The sequence below is a fragment of the Rhinatrema bivittatum genome, chromosome 3, assembly GCF_901001135.1.
Source record: "Rhinatrema bivittatum chromosome 3, aRhiBiv1.1, whole genome shotgun sequence".
NCBI classification, from domain to species: Eukaryota; Metazoa; Chordata; class Amphibia; order Gymnophiona; family Rhinatrematidae; genus Rhinatrema; species Rhinatrema bivittatum.
Genome location: NC_042617.1, coordinates 362,454,636 through 362,474,513, shown reverse-complemented (window position 1 = coordinate 362,474,513; position 19,878 = coordinate 362,454,636). Strand labels below are relative to the sequence as shown.

General features: G+C 45.6%; 1 protein-coding gene across 4 annotated transcripts in view; it reads right to left on the bottom strand.

The window, feature by feature from the left end:
• The window catches only part of RARS2 (arginyl-tRNA synthetase 2, mitochondrial), a 128,881-nt gene that overhangs the window by 65,682 nt on the left and 43,321 nt on the right, over positions 1-19,878 (bottom strand). For 3 of the 4 annotated variants that reach the window (XM_029595437.1, XM_029595441.1, XM_029595440.1), the window contains exons 7-10: positions 17,061-17,144; positions 16,102-16,178; positions 12,781-12,939; positions 4,383-4,489 (exon numbers count right to left, since the gene is read on the bottom strand). In XM_029595437.1, the coding sequence (XP_029451297.1) occupies positions 4,383-4,489; positions 12,781-12,939; positions 16,102-16,178; positions 17,061-17,144 (427 nt within the window). The remainder of the gene's footprint in view (positions 1-4,382; positions 4,490-12,780; positions 12,940-16,101; positions 16,179-17,060; positions 17,145-19,878) is intronic. The other variant, XM_029595438.1, reaches the window with a different exon arrangement.

The window sequence follows — 19,878 nt, the reverse complement described above, 5'->3', positions numbered from 1 at the left end:
TATGCCCGCGCAACCCATTTTACTGTATAGGCGCTTAATACAGCGCCTATACAGTAACCTGGGTGCGCTGGTACCTGTCATTTCAAATGTCATTTCAAATGACATTTGGAATGACAGGCACCGGGAGGAGGGAAGCGGCGAAGCGACTTACTTCTTGCTGTGTCTCTCCTCCTCCCGGAGCAGGGCGCGAAAGCAGCCTTGCTCCGGGAGGAGGTGGGCCACAGCGGCGAAGCAAAAAAAACAAACCAAAGGCGCGTGTTCGATCGGGCGGGTGGGCGGCAGCAGCGGTGGCAGAGAAGAAAAAAAAAAACAAAAGCAATTTTTTTTTTTTTTCTTCAAAAAGCGACAATTTTGTTTTTTTCCAAAAGCGACTTACTTTTGGGATCTGTCAAGATCCCAAAAGTAAGTCGCAAAAGTAACTTACTTTTCTGAAGCCATCAGGAACAAGATCGTAGCTCCTCCCGATGAAGACGAAGATGGCCGCCTGCACGGGAAAGCGTGCAATTGGCCGCTGAAGATTTGACGTCACGACGTTTGGCGTCTTCAGCGGCCAATTGCACGCTTTCCCCCGTGCAGGCGGCCATCTTCGTCTTCGTCGGGGGGAGCTACGATCCTGCTGATGGCTTCAGATCCCGGGGGGCGGGTGGGCGCATGTCCGGTTCCCGCCGCTGCTTGGATGGGTGGGCGCGTGTCCGGCTGGATGAATGCCTGTGCGATTTTGGCGCTCATGGCATGAGCGCCAAAATCGCACGGGCATTCATTCCGGCGGGGGCCGTGCGTTCATCCAGGCAGAGGGAGCCGGAGGTCGTTCGCCGTCGGCTCCCTCTGCCTGGATGAATGCCCGTGCGATTTTGGCGCTCATGGCATGAGCGCCAAAATCGCACGGGCATCCATTCCGGCGGGGGCCGTGCATTCATCCAGGCAGAGGGAACCGTGGGCCGTTTTCGCCACCGGTTCCCTCTGCCTGGATGAATGGCCGTGCGATTTTGGCGCTCATGGCATGAGCGCCAAAATCGCACGGGCATCCATTCCGGCGGGGGCCGTGCATTCATCCAGGCAGAGGGAACCGTGGGCCGTTTTCGCCACCGGTTCCCTCTGCCTGGATGAATGGCTGTGCGATTTTGGCGCTCATGGCATGAGCGCCAAAATCGCACGGGCATCCATTCCGGCGGGGGCCGTGCATTCATCCAGGCAGAGGGAACCGTGGGCCGTTTTCGCCACCGGTTCCCTCTGCCTGGATGAATGGCCGTGCGATTTTGGCGCTCATGGCATGAGCGCCAAAATCGCACGAGCATCAATTCCGCTGCTGCCCCCGGATCCCGGATGCCGCTTTTTTTGGTTCTTTGCTGCCCCCCCCACTGCCGCTGCTGCCCCCGGATCCCGCTGCCCCCCCGCTGCCGCTGCTGCTCCCGGATCCCGCTGTCCCCCCCCCGCTGCCGCTGCCGCTTACCCGCAAAATCGGGAGGAAGGGAGAAGGGACTACCGTAGCAGGCCCGAGCCTTGCTACTTTTTCGGTTTTGTTTTTTTTTTTTTTGCTTCGGGAGGAGGGGACTGGACGGGGCTGCAGGAGACCGGACGGGGCTGCAGGAGACCGGACTTGGGCTACACCGGACGGCTGGACCGGGGACCAGGGCGGGTAAGCAATGTTTTTTACACTACACTACACTAACTCCTACTAGGGGGAGGCGGTAAACTAGCACGTTAAGGCCGCGGCAGAACAGCGGGTTACTGAGGAGATAATATCAGCGCCCGTTACAGTATCGGAGGGGAATAGCTAATTCCTTCATTATACAGCTTTTTCGTTCATTTACATGCTGGGTGCGGAAAGGGTTATGTGTTTATTTTAGGAAGCGCTAAGGATGCGTGAAACTGGAGACTGTATTGCTGGACCGCCTTACTCGACTGTACTGTGCGCTCCCAGCACGTTACAGACGGGGAATCTTTAACTGAACGTTACTGTATCGACCTGACACTTTGGAAGGGAAAGGCAAGGCATTAAGATTTGTCCTTCATTTATTATAATTTATTACTATCTAATTAACTTTGTGCTTTACCACACATTCCTGCATTAAGCATATGTATTTTTCCAGTGCATCTCTTTTTTGGTTGAATTGATGCTGATCTATTGTTTTGGTACCAATCCTATTTTATACTCTGCAGTACTCACCACATATTATAACTCTTTACAAATCTGCCACTTTGGGGCAATTTTTCAAATCCTCATATGTTTTCAAAGGAATTTTCAAAATTCAGAGCCAGCTAGCACAGCAGATAATTCAGTACCTGTGAAATTTGCATCTTCTACAAAACAGGTGCAAAGTTAGCACCATAAATCTCATGCAAGGACTTCAAAATGAAATCCATCACTTGTCTGCCGGCTCCATCCTCCCCAGCTTCACTATCCCTGCTCCTTTGTGGCATGGATAGGAATACCCATACATTTTATTTAAAATATCCAGTTTGTTTGGTTATATTTAGAGGGAAGAAATATAGTTTCTTGGACCCGTTACAATTAGAGACTTTTATGTTGGATAAAGAAATAATTGGAGGAAGTAATATAGAAGGTTAAGAGAATCCTAATTGTCTCTCTCCACCCTTAGTTTAATATTATGGGTTAATAAATGTATAATCAGCTCCCCCATTATGGGTTTTGTAATAGAGATGTGCTTGATTATAGATATGGATTTGTTGTTCAAAAAATTATTTGTTCACATCTGTATAACATCTTGATATTTTCGTTTAAGTTTTTAAATGAAAATTTAATAAATTTTAAAACAAACCAAAAAAAAGAAATACCCATACAGTAAAACAAATTACCCATATTGAAAATAGGAATTTTCAATATGGGTAATTTTACTCACGGGGGGGGGGGAGGGGCGGGAAGGCACTTTTCAACTGGGCATTTTACTGGTTGTCTTGTGCACGGGTTCGAAGATCCCTCAGGTTTTGCCCAATTCCGTACCTATGTTGAGGGTTCTGTGTGAGCACTTGCAGTCACTTATGTATCTGCTTATGAGAACTGATCATGCATTCATCTACCCTCCCCCCTTTTCCTTTCTGTTATATTCTTATATAAAATGCAATAATACTCGAAGAGGGTAATGATATGGAAAAGGTAATTATACATAGAAAAGAACATTATATAAAATACAAGTGAAAAGCATATAAAAAGCTAAGCTGAGCTATCTACAAATCAGTGGCAGTTTTATTTCCCTGAGAATTCTATGAATTGATTGTCTAGTCAGTCAGGCAGGCAAAGAATCACTGCACGGAGCAGGGATCACAGGGCAGTGGTGGGAAAGCTTTCACGCACAAACTTGTATTCTCTTCAGCAGCTTGCTGGCTCTTAAATTTCCTATTTCTCGTCACAGTCTTTTTTTCTTATGGGGCATGGTTACCCTGGCCTTAACACCGCCCCTCCCCTCTCACATCACAAAGCTCTTTACATTGTCGGTCCCTATAGATCTTATCCTTTCACTGGTGACACAATTACATGTTTTATTTTTCTCGTCTCTGGCATTTGCCTCCATGCTTGTCCCTCTGTCCCACTTCTTGGCTTTGCCATGTTGCCATTTCTGGCACAATTACTTTATTTAATTCTATTCTATTTCCAGCAATATAGACAATTATAGAATTATAAAAAGATAGATGCTTACTTTCCTGCTCATTTGCTCACAATAAAGTATTTAAAAGCAGTGCTGTGCCTGTATTTGTTTATGTAGCCATGTGGTTTTACAGAGTTTCAAGGCAGCAGGAAGCACTAATCACTATAACATTTGGAAGCAAGCAGAAAGATTCACAGCTTCAAAACAGAGAGGCTTTTCCTTTCAGTACTTGTTTCAGTAACTGCAGGGAAACAGGCAGAAAGATCTCACAGCAGGAAATGAGTAGGAAGATCTCACACTAACAGACAAACTTTTTCAGTCTTTTCACACTTTGTGCTTAATTAAGCATTCTTTAAACATAGATAGGCTTTTCTACATCCCTGCATCAAGCATTAACCCTTTAGGCACTATATCTATTTCTCTATGTGCACTACACACAGGTGTAACTACTTAAATACCCAGTAAAAGCATTTGAAAATGGCCTTCTATTTGCAAAATTACATTTTTTCTTCAACTGCATTAAATCAGAAAGACTTGTTTGAAACATTGAAAACATATCAGAACCCAAATTTTAAAAAAAATATCCTCAACCTGTGGCACTTTAGGGCTTCAGCATTTTTAAAGCTTCCCAAAATAAATGGGAGCCAATGCTTAAATTTAAGGATGTCAGAAGGAGAAGCATTTAGTTTGGCTCTGTGAAACACGGCCAGCAACTCAAATGCTACGTGGCCATCAGAGGTCGAGTACCAGTAGATGAAATTAATGACCAATTCTTACACTGATTTTAGTAGCAATCCTTTACTTTCGAGCAGCTTCAGGATATCTTGTGACTTGTCTTGAAAAAATGATTCCCCGGAGTATTCATCAAAATACACACCCAGGCGCTGAAACAAACATTCACAGATCGAGAGAACAGAATATTACATTCTAATTCAACCAATGTTACAAACAGCAGTTCCTTAAGTTTCACCCCCCCCCCCCCCCCCATGAAAACAGTGCACAATGCCCAAGTGAAACAGAATTTGATGGCAGATAACTGTGGCGTCTCGAGCCTGGACTTGTTCCCTTCTTGTTTCAAAACGGCAAACCCTCCTGAAACCCAGTTTTCTCTTTGCTTCCTCACAGGTAAAGATGAGCTGCGCAAGTCAGAGACTTTTCCAGTTCTGAAAGGTGAAATTACTTCTTACCTGATAATTTCCTTTCCTCTAAGGAAGGCCAATCCACAGCAGTGGGTTATGCACTCTTACCAGCAGATAGAGACAGAGACAACTGATTTGCTGAAATCACAGATATATAGCCCTGCCCCTACATCAGCCTGCCAGTATCTGTAGAAAAGCAAACTGTGGACAATTGATTGTACTGGAACCAAGACCATTAACAGCCAACAACGCCTTACTTCCAGCAAACTCAGAAGTACTGAGCTCAGTAAAAAATATTACAAGCTGGTTCATCAATTATCAGTCATTCAAATGACTCAGAGCAAACAACAATCTGCATTGTTCCTGAAAGAAAGGACAAACTGAAAACATACAAGTAGGTATCCCAGGGCAGGACTCTGGATTAATCTGCCTTCTTAGACGAAAGGAAATTACCAGGTAAAAAGTAATTTCACCTTCCTTTGCACTCAGGCAGGCCAATTAATACCAATGGGATGTACCAAACCTACCCTCAAAACAGGCAGGAGGCTGGCTGGCTGCCTGCGCTCCCATCAACACCACCCTCGCAAAGGCCACATCCTCTTCAGTTTTAACATCCAAGTGGTAATGCTTGGAGAAAGTTTGCAAGGAAGATCAAGTTGCTGCCCAGCAAATCTCAGAAGGAAACAAATCTCCACCTACAAGACCACCTGCGCACTAGTGGAATATGCCCTGACTTGCCTAGGCAATGGCACTTCCTCATCCACTTAAGCTGCTGTAATAACCTCATGAACCCAACAGGTCACTGTAACCTGCAATGCTGATTCTCCCGGTCTACCTCCACAATGGAGCATGAATTGTTATTGTTCCATGTTCTATGTAAAAAAACCCAGGTCTAACCTCCCAGACCAGGGCAACCTCTTTTGTTACTTGTAAACCGGACTGATTTGTATTGCATACAGGAATTCCGGTATATAAAAATTTAAAATAAATAAATAAATAAATGAACAGCTGATCAGTCTTCCACAAGGAGTGGGCGACCCTCCGATACCATAACATAGAAACATAGAAAATGACCAAAACTGTCCATCTAGTCTGCCCACCAAGCTTATGGTAGCATCTACTGCACCATACAGGTCAGCCCCTTACTTAGTTTCCCAAACCATCATAGTCAGGGCCCTTGTTGTTTGCTGTCTGAGGTCAATTCTCTGTTACCTCTTGCCACTGAAGAAGAAAGCAATGCTGGAGTTACATCCAAAGTATCAGGCTTATTGGTTAAGTATAGTAGCAGGTGCATCAGCAAGTTACCCCCATGCTTGTTTTTCCAGACCGTAAAATCCAATGTCCTTGTTGGTTGCTGTCTGAATCTAATTCCACTTTTCCTCTTTTCCCCCTGCTGTTGAAGCAGAGAATAATAATGTAGTTGCATCAAGAGTATGAAGGCTTATTGGTTAAGGATAGCAATAGACACACCAACAAGTTACCCCCATGCATTCTTTTCTTCATTTCCATCCTCTAGCCTTTAGAGATCCACACTGTTTATCTCATGCTCTTTTGAAATGTTTCACCATTTTTGTCTTCACCACCTCTTCCAGAAAGGCATTCCAGGCATCCACCACTCTCTCCGTGAAGAAATATTTCCTGACCTTGGTTCTCAGTCGTCCTCCCTGGAGTTTCATTACATGACCCCTAGTTCTACTGATTTCTTTCCAACGGAAAAGGTTTGTCAATTGTACATCATTAAAATCTTTCAGGTATCTAAAGGACTTGATCATATCTCCCCTGTACCTCCTATCCTCCAGGTTATACATACTTAGGTCCTTCAACCTCTCCTCATAAGTCATTTGAAGGAGACCCCCCCACCATTTTTGTTGCCCTTCTCTGGACCGCCTTCATCCTGTCTGTACCTTTTGAGATATGGTCTCCAGAACTGAACACAATACTCCAGATGAGGTCTCACCAAGGACCTGTACAAGGGGACTATCACTTCCTTTTTCTTACTGGTTATTCCTCTCTCTATGCAGCCCAGCATTCTTCTGACTTCAGCTATCGCCTAGTCACAATGCTTCACTGTCTTCAGATCGCTAGACATTATCACCCCAAGGTCCCTCTCTTGCTCCGTGCACAACAGTTCTTCATCCCCCAAGACATTCAGCTCTTTTGGATTACTACTTTGCATCTAAGATACAAACAACCGGTATTCGTGCTCAACTCTGCCGCTGACAGCGCCAGCAGGGAAATAGACTGATTCTAGTGGAAAAGAAAGGTACATTCCTATGCTGTACAGCCCCCAGAGTTATCCACAGAAAAGGCTCATGGCCAGAAAGAGCTTGCAGCTCAGAAGAGTGCCTTGCCAAATATATAGCAACCAGGAAAAAACTTTTTCAAGGTAAGTAGTCACAAGAAAAGGCCATGCAGCAGCCGAAAGGTGAGGCCTGTCAAAGATCAACACCAAGCTGAGATCTCAAATAGGCACCTGCAGGCGCAAAGGAGGACCTAGGTGTTTAACTCCCTTCAAAAAAAAAAAATTAAGAAACATCTAGATGGGAGGACAAAGGTCTACCAGTGCTGTCACCTGAAACTTCAAAGTATTTAGGGCCAGACCCTTAACTAATCTCTCCTGCAAAAACTCTAGAATTAGCGATATTTCCACTCAGAAAGTGACAATATCTCATCCTACACCAACTTCTGAACACTCTCCAAATCCTGATAAGCCAGGAGATGTGGACAATTCCTAGCTCAAAGCAGTGTGGTCACAATTGCTGGAAAATAACACCTCAGCAGTCGAGCCTTCTGAAGTGCCAAATCACAAGAGAGAATTAACTCGGGTTTTCATGCATGACTGGCTCCTGTCGTAGAAGATCCTTCTTGACCAGCAGCCTCATAGGACTGCCTATCAATAAACTTTGGTGGTCCACGATGCATGGACTCCAAGGCCAATCCAGATCCACTAGAAGTACAGTCTTGAAAAGACCTCTGGTTTACTCTGCCAATCATCGGCTAAGGAGAAAATACAAACAGCATCTTACTCCACAGTGACTGCTGAAAATAGATTCCCAACATCCTGGGGTCCTTTCTGCGATTGCAGAATCTCTGCACCTTTGCATCGTTGAAACTTGTCATTAGATCCAGATACGGCTGACCCCTTGAAAGACTATGAGCTGAAGGGCATCGTCTACCAGCTCCCATTCTCCGGAGCCCAAGAAATGTCTGCTGAGAAAATCAGCCTTCACATTGTCAGAGGTAATGTGAGAGGTTGATTGCGTCTAAATGTCACTCTGCCAATTCCATGACAGCATCTATTTCCACCAACACCTGAAGACTTATGGTTCCGTCCTGAAGGTTTATGCAGGCGACTGCCATGGCATTGACTAATCACCCTTACCGCTCATCCTGTAAGTCACTCGACAAACCACAGGCATGCCAAGTGAACCGCACAAGCTTCCAATCAATTGATGGTCCACTGTTGGTCCTTGGCATTCCAGGGACCTTGTACTATAAATTTTTGGGAGTGAGGCCCCCAAGCCAGGAGGCTAGCATCTGTTGTGAGCACCAACCTTTCCAGGATCCCCAAGGGTACCCCCTCTTGTGAGGTGCTTGCTTTGAAACCACCACTGCAACTTTACACTCACTTCCAGCAGCAAGTACAGCCTCGCTGTATACTCCTTCAGATTCTACCATGCCAGCAGAGTCTGCTGAAGCAGAAGCATGTGTGCCGTCACTCAGGATACAACCTCCAATGTTGCCACCATTGACCCCAAGACCTGTAAATAACCACACCATTGGATGAATGGCCAATCAAGGATTGCAATCAAGTCTCCAACTTTTGGATACTTGACCTGGCAGGAATACCCTGATTTGTGCCATATCAAATCTCACTTGGAGTTATTCCAGGGTCTGTATCAGCTGAAGACCGCTATCGGCTAAGTTCCCTATCCAGCCCAGTTCTGGAAGGTGATGGATCACCTTGCAAGATGCCAACTGGCTCTTTTGCACTCTTGACCCGAATCAACCAGTTGGAGAAATTACTTACCGGGGGAAGTGACATCATCTGACCAAGATGGCTGCCTAAATCTTTCCTCGTAACCCCCCAAAGCAATTAAAGTGGATATCTCCAGTCTCAGCGGTATAATTGCCAGCGATTTTCACAGATCAGAAGCTGAGTACCCAACAATATGACCAGCCACAAAAAAGCAGTGGATCTACAGCAATCCTCCTTTGATGCTGGGGGATCGTGTTTCGCAGCGCTGAGTGAGGCCTCCGGGGCCGCGGCACCGCGTGGCGCAGAAGGTAACTCAGCCTTAGAAATCGTAGCACCGGACAGTGATGAAGAGTCTTTTAGTAAAAGAGACCTTCAGAATTGGTTCATGGATTTGAAAAAAAGATATAAAAACATTATCGGCCGAATTTCGGGATGCGATTGCAGGCCTCCGCATGGACCTCAAAGACTTAGGGCACAGAGTAGATGATAGCGAGGCCTTGCTAGACGAACATGCAACACGTTTAAATCAAGTAACGTCCGAGATTAGCAGTCTACGTACCCTACAAGAAGAGACTGAGTTGAAACTTGAAGACCTGGAAAATCGCTCCAGGCGAAATAATCTACGCATTCGGGGCTTGCCGGAGGACGCAGCATATGTGGATAGTATAGAAACCACGCGGCTTATATGCTGCTCGCTTACGGCAGCAGCTTCAAATGATGAAGCTACGGATGCATCCTCTTCTGTCCGCACAGAGCGAGCACATCGCGCCCTTGGAACGGCGCCCAGGAATGCCCCCAGGGATATTGTTCTCTGTATGCTCCACTACCCAGTCAAGGAAGCAGTGCTGAAAGCCGCAAGGAAGGTGAAGGCTTTTGAATGGGATGGCCACGCTATTTCACTATGTAATGACCTAGCGCCGGCTACATTGAAACGGCGTCGAGAGTATCAACCGGTTACTGCAGCCTTGAGGAGAGAACATCTTAGATACCGGTGGCTCTATCCTTGTGGAATAGCGTTCACTATTAAAGGCATATCATTTAAAGCTAAATCGGTTCCGGAAGCTGCGACCATGCTGAAGGATCAGGGAGTGGACATTGCATACACAGCACCCACGAAAGCTTTGTCATTACCCGCTTTGGAGCCTGTCAAGTGGCAGCGTGCAGGGAAAGTCGATTGTCGATTGAAGAGGACATCGGGATCCAATATGCAGGGATACTCGTCCACTGAGACTCAGAATCAAGCATTACCATTAATGTGAAAGAGCGTGTAAACCCGGGTTCTCTATCTCACACTGGAGTTCTTGTGAACACACTATGGCCACTTGGCTATCCGGGTGAAACTTTCAAATAATCTGAGTTGTTCTATGGTTTGATTAGGCTGGAATTGGGGATACTACTGTTCTTTTATTAGCATACTAGGTAGGGGAGGAATAGATGGGACTTCCTCTGTTAGGGGTCGACCTCATGGGAGGTGACATTACTGTTTTGTGGGGTGGGGGGGGGAGTTTAGGGGCAGGGGTGATGACGCAGCTTGGTTGCAGTACGGTCCATTTTAAATGTATGCCTTTCAAACATGGAGTGGGCATTGGCGTGCAGAGGGTGGTGACTACATGATGTCTACTCTAAAAGTTGTGTCCCTCAATGTGAAGGGTTTAAACTCCCCTATGAAGCGGAGACAGTTATGCAATGAGATAGCTAGGTTGCAAGTCCAAGTGGTTTTTATACCGGAAACGCACCTCAAGCGGCGTCATGAGCACTTATTGCGTCCTCGCTTTTATGATCAAAAATATTATGCTGCCAGTACCCCCAAATGTAAATATAGTGGAGTGGGTATCCTACTGGCTAATTCGCTGGGGGCTAAGGTTATCGACAACATTACTGGCCCCAGCGGTCGGTACATAATTCTGGCTGTAGAGATTCATAATTGTAAGTACACTCTAGTCAATGTATACTGCCCGAACTCAGATCAGAAAACAGTTCTGGATGAAATTAATCAGAAATTACATCAAGTGGAGGGGGGACATTTAGTAATTGGTGGTGACTTTAATATGGTCCATTGGGTGGATGCAGATACATCCTCAGGGAAGGGGAGTGCAAGTCAGAGGGATCGGAGGTCTCTCAATAAACTTATCCAGGATTGGCAATTGGTCGATGTTTGGAGATTGCTGTATCCTCATAGTAGGAATTATTCATTTTATTCCAGACCGCATGATACGTATTCACGTATCGATTATTTTCTAATCGATAAAACGCTTCTAGATCACACTATCAATGTAGATATAGAATGTATTACATGGTCCGACCACTCCCCCATATGGTGGGAGATAAATCTCCCTAATTATGACCAGGGCCGACGATATTGGAAGCTAAACGATAGCTTAATGAAAATTAAGTACTATTTTCCTAAGATAAAAAAATCAAATAGAGGAATATATACAGTTTAATGCCACTGGCGATATCTCCCCAGTGTCTTTTGGGGAAGGTTTAAAAGCCACTATGAGGGGGAATTTTATCAGTTTGGGAACCTATCATAAGAGGCAGAAAGGATTACAGCGACTCCAGTTGCTTCAGAGGATTACAGAATTAGAAAAGGCCCATAAACAGGATCAGTGGTCAGTTAAGATATCTGAGTTGGACGAGACTCGAAGATTACTGAAGCCCAGGGACAGCAGCTAATGGCCTCTGTCCTAGCTGGCCTCTGTCCCACCCACAACATGCCCCCCCCCCCTTTTTTAAGGCCTGGCACTTGTGTGCGTATTGCCACTTATGTGCGCCACACTTTTAAAATCCGGCTTTTTTCCTCCTTTCTTTAGACCACTACAGGAGTATAACAATAAGATCCAACTTACGGAAAGCATTAGTAAACTTCAGATAATGCAAAAAACCTCGTCAAACATCCAAGAGCCTATTCTTTCTCGCAAGAGGCTAGGAAAATTCCAAATCTGTCAAGGATGGAAGCTCCACTGCCTAAGAGGGAACACGGAAACCAATTTGAGCAGAAAGGACTGTACCATACGCAATGATATCTGTAGAAAAAAACCTCTCTCAAGCACTCAAGCTTTTAAGGTTGCCTTCCATGTAAGTTCAAATGAAGTCTCGCACATTCCTCATAATACCAGACTAAGATTCCACAACGGCCAAATCTTCTCACCAGAGGATGCAAATTCTTAACCTCCCGTAAGAAGCGCATAACATCCGGCAAGTCTACAGAGGATACCCCTGCATCTTACCCTGAATTTTAAAAGCAGACTAATGCATAATTAAACTCAATTTTGCTTAGGGAAGCTTTTAATCAATCATTTGTTTTGTTATGTGTAATTGCAAGTTAAAATGTGATGGATGTTTGATTGTTGTAATCCACACTGAATAGTCTGTTGAATGGAGGGAGTGGACTATAAGTGCTCGAATAAATAAATAAGTTCGCTCTGGATATTTGCGGGTTCGCCAGGAACTCACAGACTCACACGGCCAAAGTTATACTGGCTCTCAACCAGGTGTAATTTTGTGCATGTAGATTTACATGCATATTTTTAAAAATTGAAAATATGCTTGTAAATCATTTCCCCGCCTCAATTCCACTCCCCCCCCCCAGAACACTTTTGCAGTTGCGTGAAAAAAAAAAAAAAGGTGTGTGTTAAATGTGGTTTTGCAGTACTTTTCTGCATGTAGGCCCCTGGTTGATCTTCAAAGGCCATTGATGCACCTAAAACTGGGTTTTATGCATATCCTTTTGAAAATAATAACGTGCAGAGTATGGGATGTTAGAGATGACCAAGGAGAAGGCAGCTGAACTCACAGGATGCCCATTCTGTGTGGTTAACTTTATATGTTGGTGACAACTTTGGGGGGGGGGGGGGCCGGCCTCAGCACTCCTCTCTGTGGGCTCTGAAAATTTTCAGCTTGAATATCTTACGCAACTCAGCTTTCAAAAAAAATGGAGGGGGTGATACTGTCCCATGTGAGCACAAAGAACATACATAAAATTAGGTTTATAAAGCAAAATTATATTAAAAAGAAAGAACACTGGTAGAACAAATACACAGAGTAATCTTTTTACCTTATAAACTCGGTCATACTCCTCGATGCTCAAAGCTCTGAAGTGCTGCCACATGGACAAGGCTTGTGGGTCACCTCCCTCCAGTCTCCTCAGGAACTCCTGGGCTGCCTTCTGTACACTTTCATCCTTTTCTGCCACTCGATTAACCTGCACGTACACCTAACACATACAAACCACACATGAAACATGCATTGTGAAACAGCTGCCTCCACTGTGCCGAGAGGAGGACCTGAAACAGACCAGTCAGCCACGTTTGGGAACGGGTAGGGGGTGGCTGCCATGATACTGGTAAGCAAAGTGCTGCCAAGGCCAGAAAGAAAACATTACATTCTATAAGTGACATCATATAAAAATGCTATTCTCTAATACAGTCTTTCATCCTAAACATGTTCATTACTACCCCATCCCATTACTAAAAAAATAATCAGCAACATTAATTTTTGAGAGTTTGACCAAATAAAAACAAAGTAATGCTTCAAAGGCAGCCCAAAACTATTCAGTCTGTTTGATATAAAAGGCACTAAAAAATGCTACTTGTAAGTTGACAAAGAGAACAAGAAAACAGCATTCTGTTTCAAACCTTCTCTTTCAGACTAACAGAATTATCACCCTTGTTATAAAAGAGAGTAATCCTGTAACATTGTGGGTAACTTACACAGTAGCAACATGCAAGATACACCAACTTACAAGACTGGAACATTGGGCATCCAAATGGCAGATGAAATTCAATGTGGACAAGTGCAAGGTGATGCATATAAGGAAAAATGGAAAAATTACTTACCTGATAATTTCATTTTCCTTAGTGTAGACAAATGGACTCAGGACCAATGGGTATAGTGTACTCCTGATAGCAGTTGGAGACGGATCAGATTTCAATCTGACGTCAGCTCTAGTACATATACCCCTGCAGGAAGTGCAGCTCTTCAGTATTCTCCTCGAAAAGCTTTGTGGATATATGTGTGACTGACTAATTTGAATTACTTGATTAACTTATAACTTGGTTAACTTGATTAATTTGAACTGGTTATAGCTGGAGACTGCCAGTGCCCTCAACCGGGAAACCTCGACACCCAGTAGGATGGGTGTCCTAGATGAAGGAAAGCATGACTTACCCTTTAATCACTCGCTCCCGAGGATGTCCCCTGAGAATTCCATGAGTAACGGCAGCCGTGGGTGGTTGCTGAGTCCATCTGTCTACATTAAGGAAAACGAAATTATCAGGTAAGTAATTTCTCCATTTCCTAACATGTAGCAGATGGACTCAGGACCAATGGGATGTATAAAAGCTACTCCCAAACTGGGTGGGAGGCTGCCCGTGACCCACTTAGTACTGCCTTTGCGAATGCTGTGTCCTCCCGAGCCTGAACATCCAGGAGGTAAAACTTGGAGAAGGTGTAGATGGAGGACCATGTCCCAGCCCTGCAGATCTCGGCGGGTGACAGCATCTTGGTTTCCGCCCAGGACACTGCCTAGGCTCTAGTAGAATAGGCTTTGACTTGTAGAGGCGGCGGCTTGCCTACTTCTACGTAGGCTGCCTTGATGACTTCTTTGATCCAGCGGGCTATGGTTGCTCGTGAGGCCGCTTCCCGTTGCCTCTTCCCGCTGTGAAGGATGAATAGGTTGTCCGTTTTTCGTATGTGATCCGACATTTCCAGGTATCTGGATAGGAGCCTGCCGATGTTGAGGTGGCGTAGACTTCGAGCCTCTTCCGAATTCTTATGCTCATCTGGCGATGGTAGCGAGATGGTTTGGTTGAGATGGATGTGAGACACCACCATGGGGAGGAACAAGGGGACCATGTGTAACTGGATGGTTCCTGGGGTGAGCCTGAGAAACGGCTCATGGCAGGACAGTGCTTGTAGCTCGGATATACGACGGGCTGAACAAACTGCCAACAGGAAGGCTGTCTTCAATGTTAATAGTCAGAGAGACAGGCTGCGGAGGGGTCTGAAGGAGGCTCCTGCTAAGAAATCTAGGACCAGGTTGAGGTTCCAAAGAGGTACCGGCTACTTTAGGCATGGTCGGTTGTGCTTGACTCCTTTCAGGAAGCGGGAAACATCCGGGTGAGAGGCTATGCTGTCACTCTCACTCTCTGTTCCATAGCATGACAATGCGGCCACCTGTACCTTGATGCAGTTGAGGGACAATCCCTTCTGTAGGCCGTTCTGTAGGAATTCCAAGATTGCAGGAATTTTGACTGAGGATGGTATGATGTCGTGGTCCTCGTACCAGGCTTCGAATACTCTCCAAATCCTTATGTATGTTAGAGATGTGGAGAACTTGCGTGCTCGGAGTAGGGTGTCAATTACAGCCCCGAGTATCTGCTCTTCCTCAGGCGAGTCCTCTCAATGGCCAGACCATAAGAGAGAATCGAGCTGGATCCTCGAGGAGGATGGGCCTTGTTCGAGCAGGTCTCTGTGTGGAGATAGTGGCAGGGGGTCCCTGTCAGTAGTCTTCACATGTCTGCGTACCACGGTCCTCTTGGCCAGTCCGGGGCCACCAAAAGTACTGGTCCCCTGTGTTGTTCTATCTTGTGAATGATTGCTCCCAATAGGGGCCATGGCGGGAAGTCGTATAACAGAGTCTCCTGTGGCCATATCAAGAACTGCTGATGCAGCAAAATTCTCTAAAATGGCCACAGAAGCTGAGGGCCCACCGCCGACCGCGTGTCTTCAAAGCGCATCTGTAATTGCTGTCTGCCACGCCGTGGGGAAGAAGAGACCAAGCCAGCACCTGCACACACTCCTAGAAGCTTCCCAGATGCGCACACACTAGACCCAAGAGGCCTCTCCCTGATGTGGCTCTGAGCAGCCGCAGGCTTCATCCATGCTGTTCCCCCTCTTACTGGCTCCGACTCGTGTTGGCTGCCCATCTGCCTCTGCCCGCCCCCGCCAAAACAAAGTATTCTCCAGACAGCAGGGGGAGAAGAGGCCAAAGAGGATAAAAGGACTGAGGGTCCAAGAAAAACTTCCCCCTCAGTTTTTAGGTTTTGTTTTTCCCCAACAAAGCCTCACTTCCATGCCAGGCTCTACTAGAACCAAGAGGGAACGGGAGTGACTATGTGGGCTCACAGCTGGTCTGACCTGTCCAATCACCAATTTACTGACAAGCTGCACACCACCCTATCCTACCATTTGCTGGAGGGAGAAAATCCTGGATTCTTGATGCTTGGCACCATCCCTAAGTAATGGCTGTGATATCACAGAGAAATCAGCACAGTCTGCCTCCATTTGCTGGTAGGGGGAAACAATCGACTAGTTATGGCCTGGACTGGTGTAGCAGGATGAAATGGAAGCACAGAATAGCATTGCCACCACTTACTTCAAAGAGGTGCTGTAAAGGATTCGTTTTCAGCTTCTCTTCACAGCCAAACTGCTGAAATCCTGCTCCCAGTAAACCTAAAACAAGCAAGAATGTAATTAGCAATTAACAGAAAACTATCTCTGCAAGGGTCTGTTCCTCAGTTCCTCCTCGGGGAACATGCCACTAATTGTTTACAATATCTAATGAAAGCATTTGGCAGGAATGATATGGTGGGGCACGAACACTCTGCATGCAATTCTAAACTATGCAAAAATATCTTATGCACCCTCATGATCTGCTTCCCAACCAATGTTGCAGCATGGAGTCTGTATGCCCTTTCAGAAGGTGGCAAGTTTTTAAATTTTCTTTTACATACACACACTCTTTTTAGAATACCTTTCTCAAAACCTAAATCAAGAGGACGTGGCATTTTGATTAGTTACTACACGCCAGATGCTACACATGGATAAACAAGGGCAAAAGCTCCAGTGATTCTGTCGCACTCCTACTGGAAAGGAAGTAATGGTCTAAAAGCACATTCACCCAAACACAAAATACAAAAAAAAAAAAAATAAATCTAATGTTTTAAAAAGCACAGGAAAACTATTTAAAGAGTTGTATACACAGCACTAGATTTACCCAGGGGCTTTTCCAATTTTGTGCTAAAATCCATATCAAGCCCTGCCCCATAATACTTCAGATTACCTGAAACAGAATCTGCAACTCTTCAATACATAAAGAACTCTGGTACATATCCAATATAGCACAGTGCCTCCACCCCATTCCTATATAGTCTTTTCTAAAACTTCTCGCCACCTCATACATACACGAGAACAGATTGTTGCAGCTGGATCTTTGGACGACCTCCTCACTGCGTGCATTTCACCAGCTCCTTCATGAAGGCTAAAGTGAGCAAGCAATGTGCCAAGAGGAAGAATAAGAGACACACCCAAATCAAGGCTTGTTCCACAACGTACCAAACTGCATGCCCCAGTCACCAAGGTAATTTAGTCTCGTAACTTCATTTCCAAGTGCTTCCATCAGGTTAGCTATAAAATTGCCTGGGAAAGAATGAACAACAATTCACAAAGTAAAAAGCCGTCTTTTTGCACCTTATGGTTTTCAGTCAGTTTTTTCAACTAACTGAAATTTCAATCATAAAACAAAACAAGATTCCCTCTCTGCTAATACTCTACATTTGGATAGTTATTATGCCTAGATCCAAGGTAACAATGCAAGACCTGAGCTGTTTGGCACAATGAAGAATGGATGGTGTCAGGCTTCAGGGAACAGTTGCGCTGATGTGGCAGACTGACCTGACTAGGAATTTCAACTTGAACTTCCAAATCATAAAAACAAAAACACACTGTATATGGAAGATCTATTTCTCATGCAGAAGTAGAGTCTGAAAATGCACACAAAACAAGAGAAACAGCCCCAAGGAGAGAGACAAGATGTCCCCATCCCTGCACAAGAGTGACATGTGATGGTCAAGATGGGATACACAAATGCCAGGTTTGAAGGGAACATAAGAACATAAGAAAATGGCATACTGGGTCAGACCAAGGGTCCATCAAGCCCAGCATCCTGTTTCCAACAGTGGCCAATCCAGGCCAAAAGAACCTGGCAAGTACCCAAAAACTAAGTCTATTCCATGTTACCATTGCTAATGGCAGTGGCTATTCTCTAAGTGAACTTAATAGCAGGTAATGGACTTCTCCTCCAAGAACTTATCCAATCCTTTTTTAAACACAGCTATACTAACTGCACTAACCACATCCTCTGGCAACAAATTCCAGAGTTTAATTGTGCGTTGAGTAAAAAAGAACTTTCTCCGATTAGTTTTAAATGTGCCCCATGCTAACTTCATGGAGTGCCCCCTAGTCTTTCTACTATCCGAAAGAGTAAATAACTGATTCACATCTACCCGTTCTAGACCTCTCATGATTTTAAACACCTCTATCATATCCCCCCTCAGCCGTCTCTTCTCCAAGCTGAAAAGTCCTAACCTCTTTAGTCTTTCCTCATAGGGGAGCTGTTCCATTCCCCTTATCATTTTGGTAGCCCTTCTCTGTACCTTCTCCATCGCAATTATATCTTTTTTGAGATGCGGCGACCAGAATTGTACACAGTATTAAAGGTGCGGTCTCACCATGGAGCAATACAGAGGCATTATGACATTTTCCGTTTTATTCACCATTCCCTTTCTAATAATTCCCAACATTCTGTTTGCTTTTTTGACTGCCGCAGCACACTGAACCGACGATTTCAATGTGTTATCCACTATGACACCTAGATCTCTTTCTTGGGTGGTAGCACCTAATATGGAACCCAACACTGTGTAATTATAGCATGGGTTATTTTTCCCTATATGCATCACCTTGCACTTATCCACATTAAATTTCATCTGCCATTTGGATGCCCAATTTTCCAGTCTCACAAGGTCTTCCTGCAATTTATCACAATCTGCTTGTGATTTAACTACTCTGAACAATTTTTTGTCATCTGCAAATTTGATTATCTCACTCGTCGTATTTCTTTCCAGATCATTTATAAATATACAAGCCGTAAAGCCCGTTAAAACGGGCTACATCCCTCTGTCTCTCACCTCCCCCTCATTCTCTCTCCCCTCACTCTTCACCACCCCCCCTCCCCCACCCACTCCTCTCCACCCTCCCTCTCCTCTCACTCAGCCCCCCCTCTCCCTCACTCCCTCCCACTCAGTCCCCCCCTCTCCCTCCCTCCCACTCACTCAGTCCCCCTCTCCCTCCCTCCCTCCCACTCACTCAGTCCCCCTCTCCCTCCCACTCACTCAGTCCCCCTCTCCCTCCCTCCCTCCCTTCACCCACCTCCATTTCCTCCCGGCGCCGTAAGCGCGACTTCCCGCAACCCTCACCCGGCTCCATTAACTCCTCCCGCTCCTGCCGGCAGATCTCGGGGGGGGTCACTCCCGCGCGCGCGGCAGTGACCCCCCCCGAGATCTGCCGGCAGATCTGGGGAGGAGAAGCAGCGGCACCGCGCGCGGCGCCGCTGCTTCTCCTCCCGCTCCTGCGGCCCCACCGCCATTTTTTTTTTCTGATCGACATCCTTGCCCGCACATGCGCAGTAGAGCTGCGCTCTACTGCGCATTTGCGGGCCGTCGGTCACAGGCCATTTATAAGGTAGATTGAAAAGTAAGGGTCCCAATACAGATCCCCGAGGCTCTCCACTGTCCACTCCCTTCCACTGAGAAAATTGTCCATTTAATCCTACTCTCTGTTTCCTGTCTTTTAGCCAGTTTGTAATCCATGAAAGGACATCGCCACCTATCCCATGACTTTTTACTTTTCCTAGAAGCCTCTCATGAGGAACTTTGTCAAACGCCTTCTGAAAATCCAAGTATACTATATCTACCGGTTCACCTTTATCCACATGTTTATTAACTCCTTCAAAAATGTGAAGCAGATTTGTGAGGCAAGACTTGCCCTGGGTAAAGCCATGCTGACTTTGTTCCATTAAACCATGTCTTTCTATGTGTTCTGCGATTTTGATGTTTAGAACACTTTCCACTATTTTTCCTGGCACTGAAGTCAGGCTAACTGGTCTGTAGTTTCCTGGATCACCCCTGGAGCCCTTTTTAAATATTGGGGCCCGTGACAAAAAAAGGCTGTTACTGCAATGTTCATAAGCAGTACGGTCTGAATTTTCAAGGCAGCTCATTACCCAGTAAGAGAGAAACATGGGGTAACCTACACAGCATGGCATATACTACTATAAGAGGCTTGCTGGGCAGACTGGATGATTCATTTGGTCCTT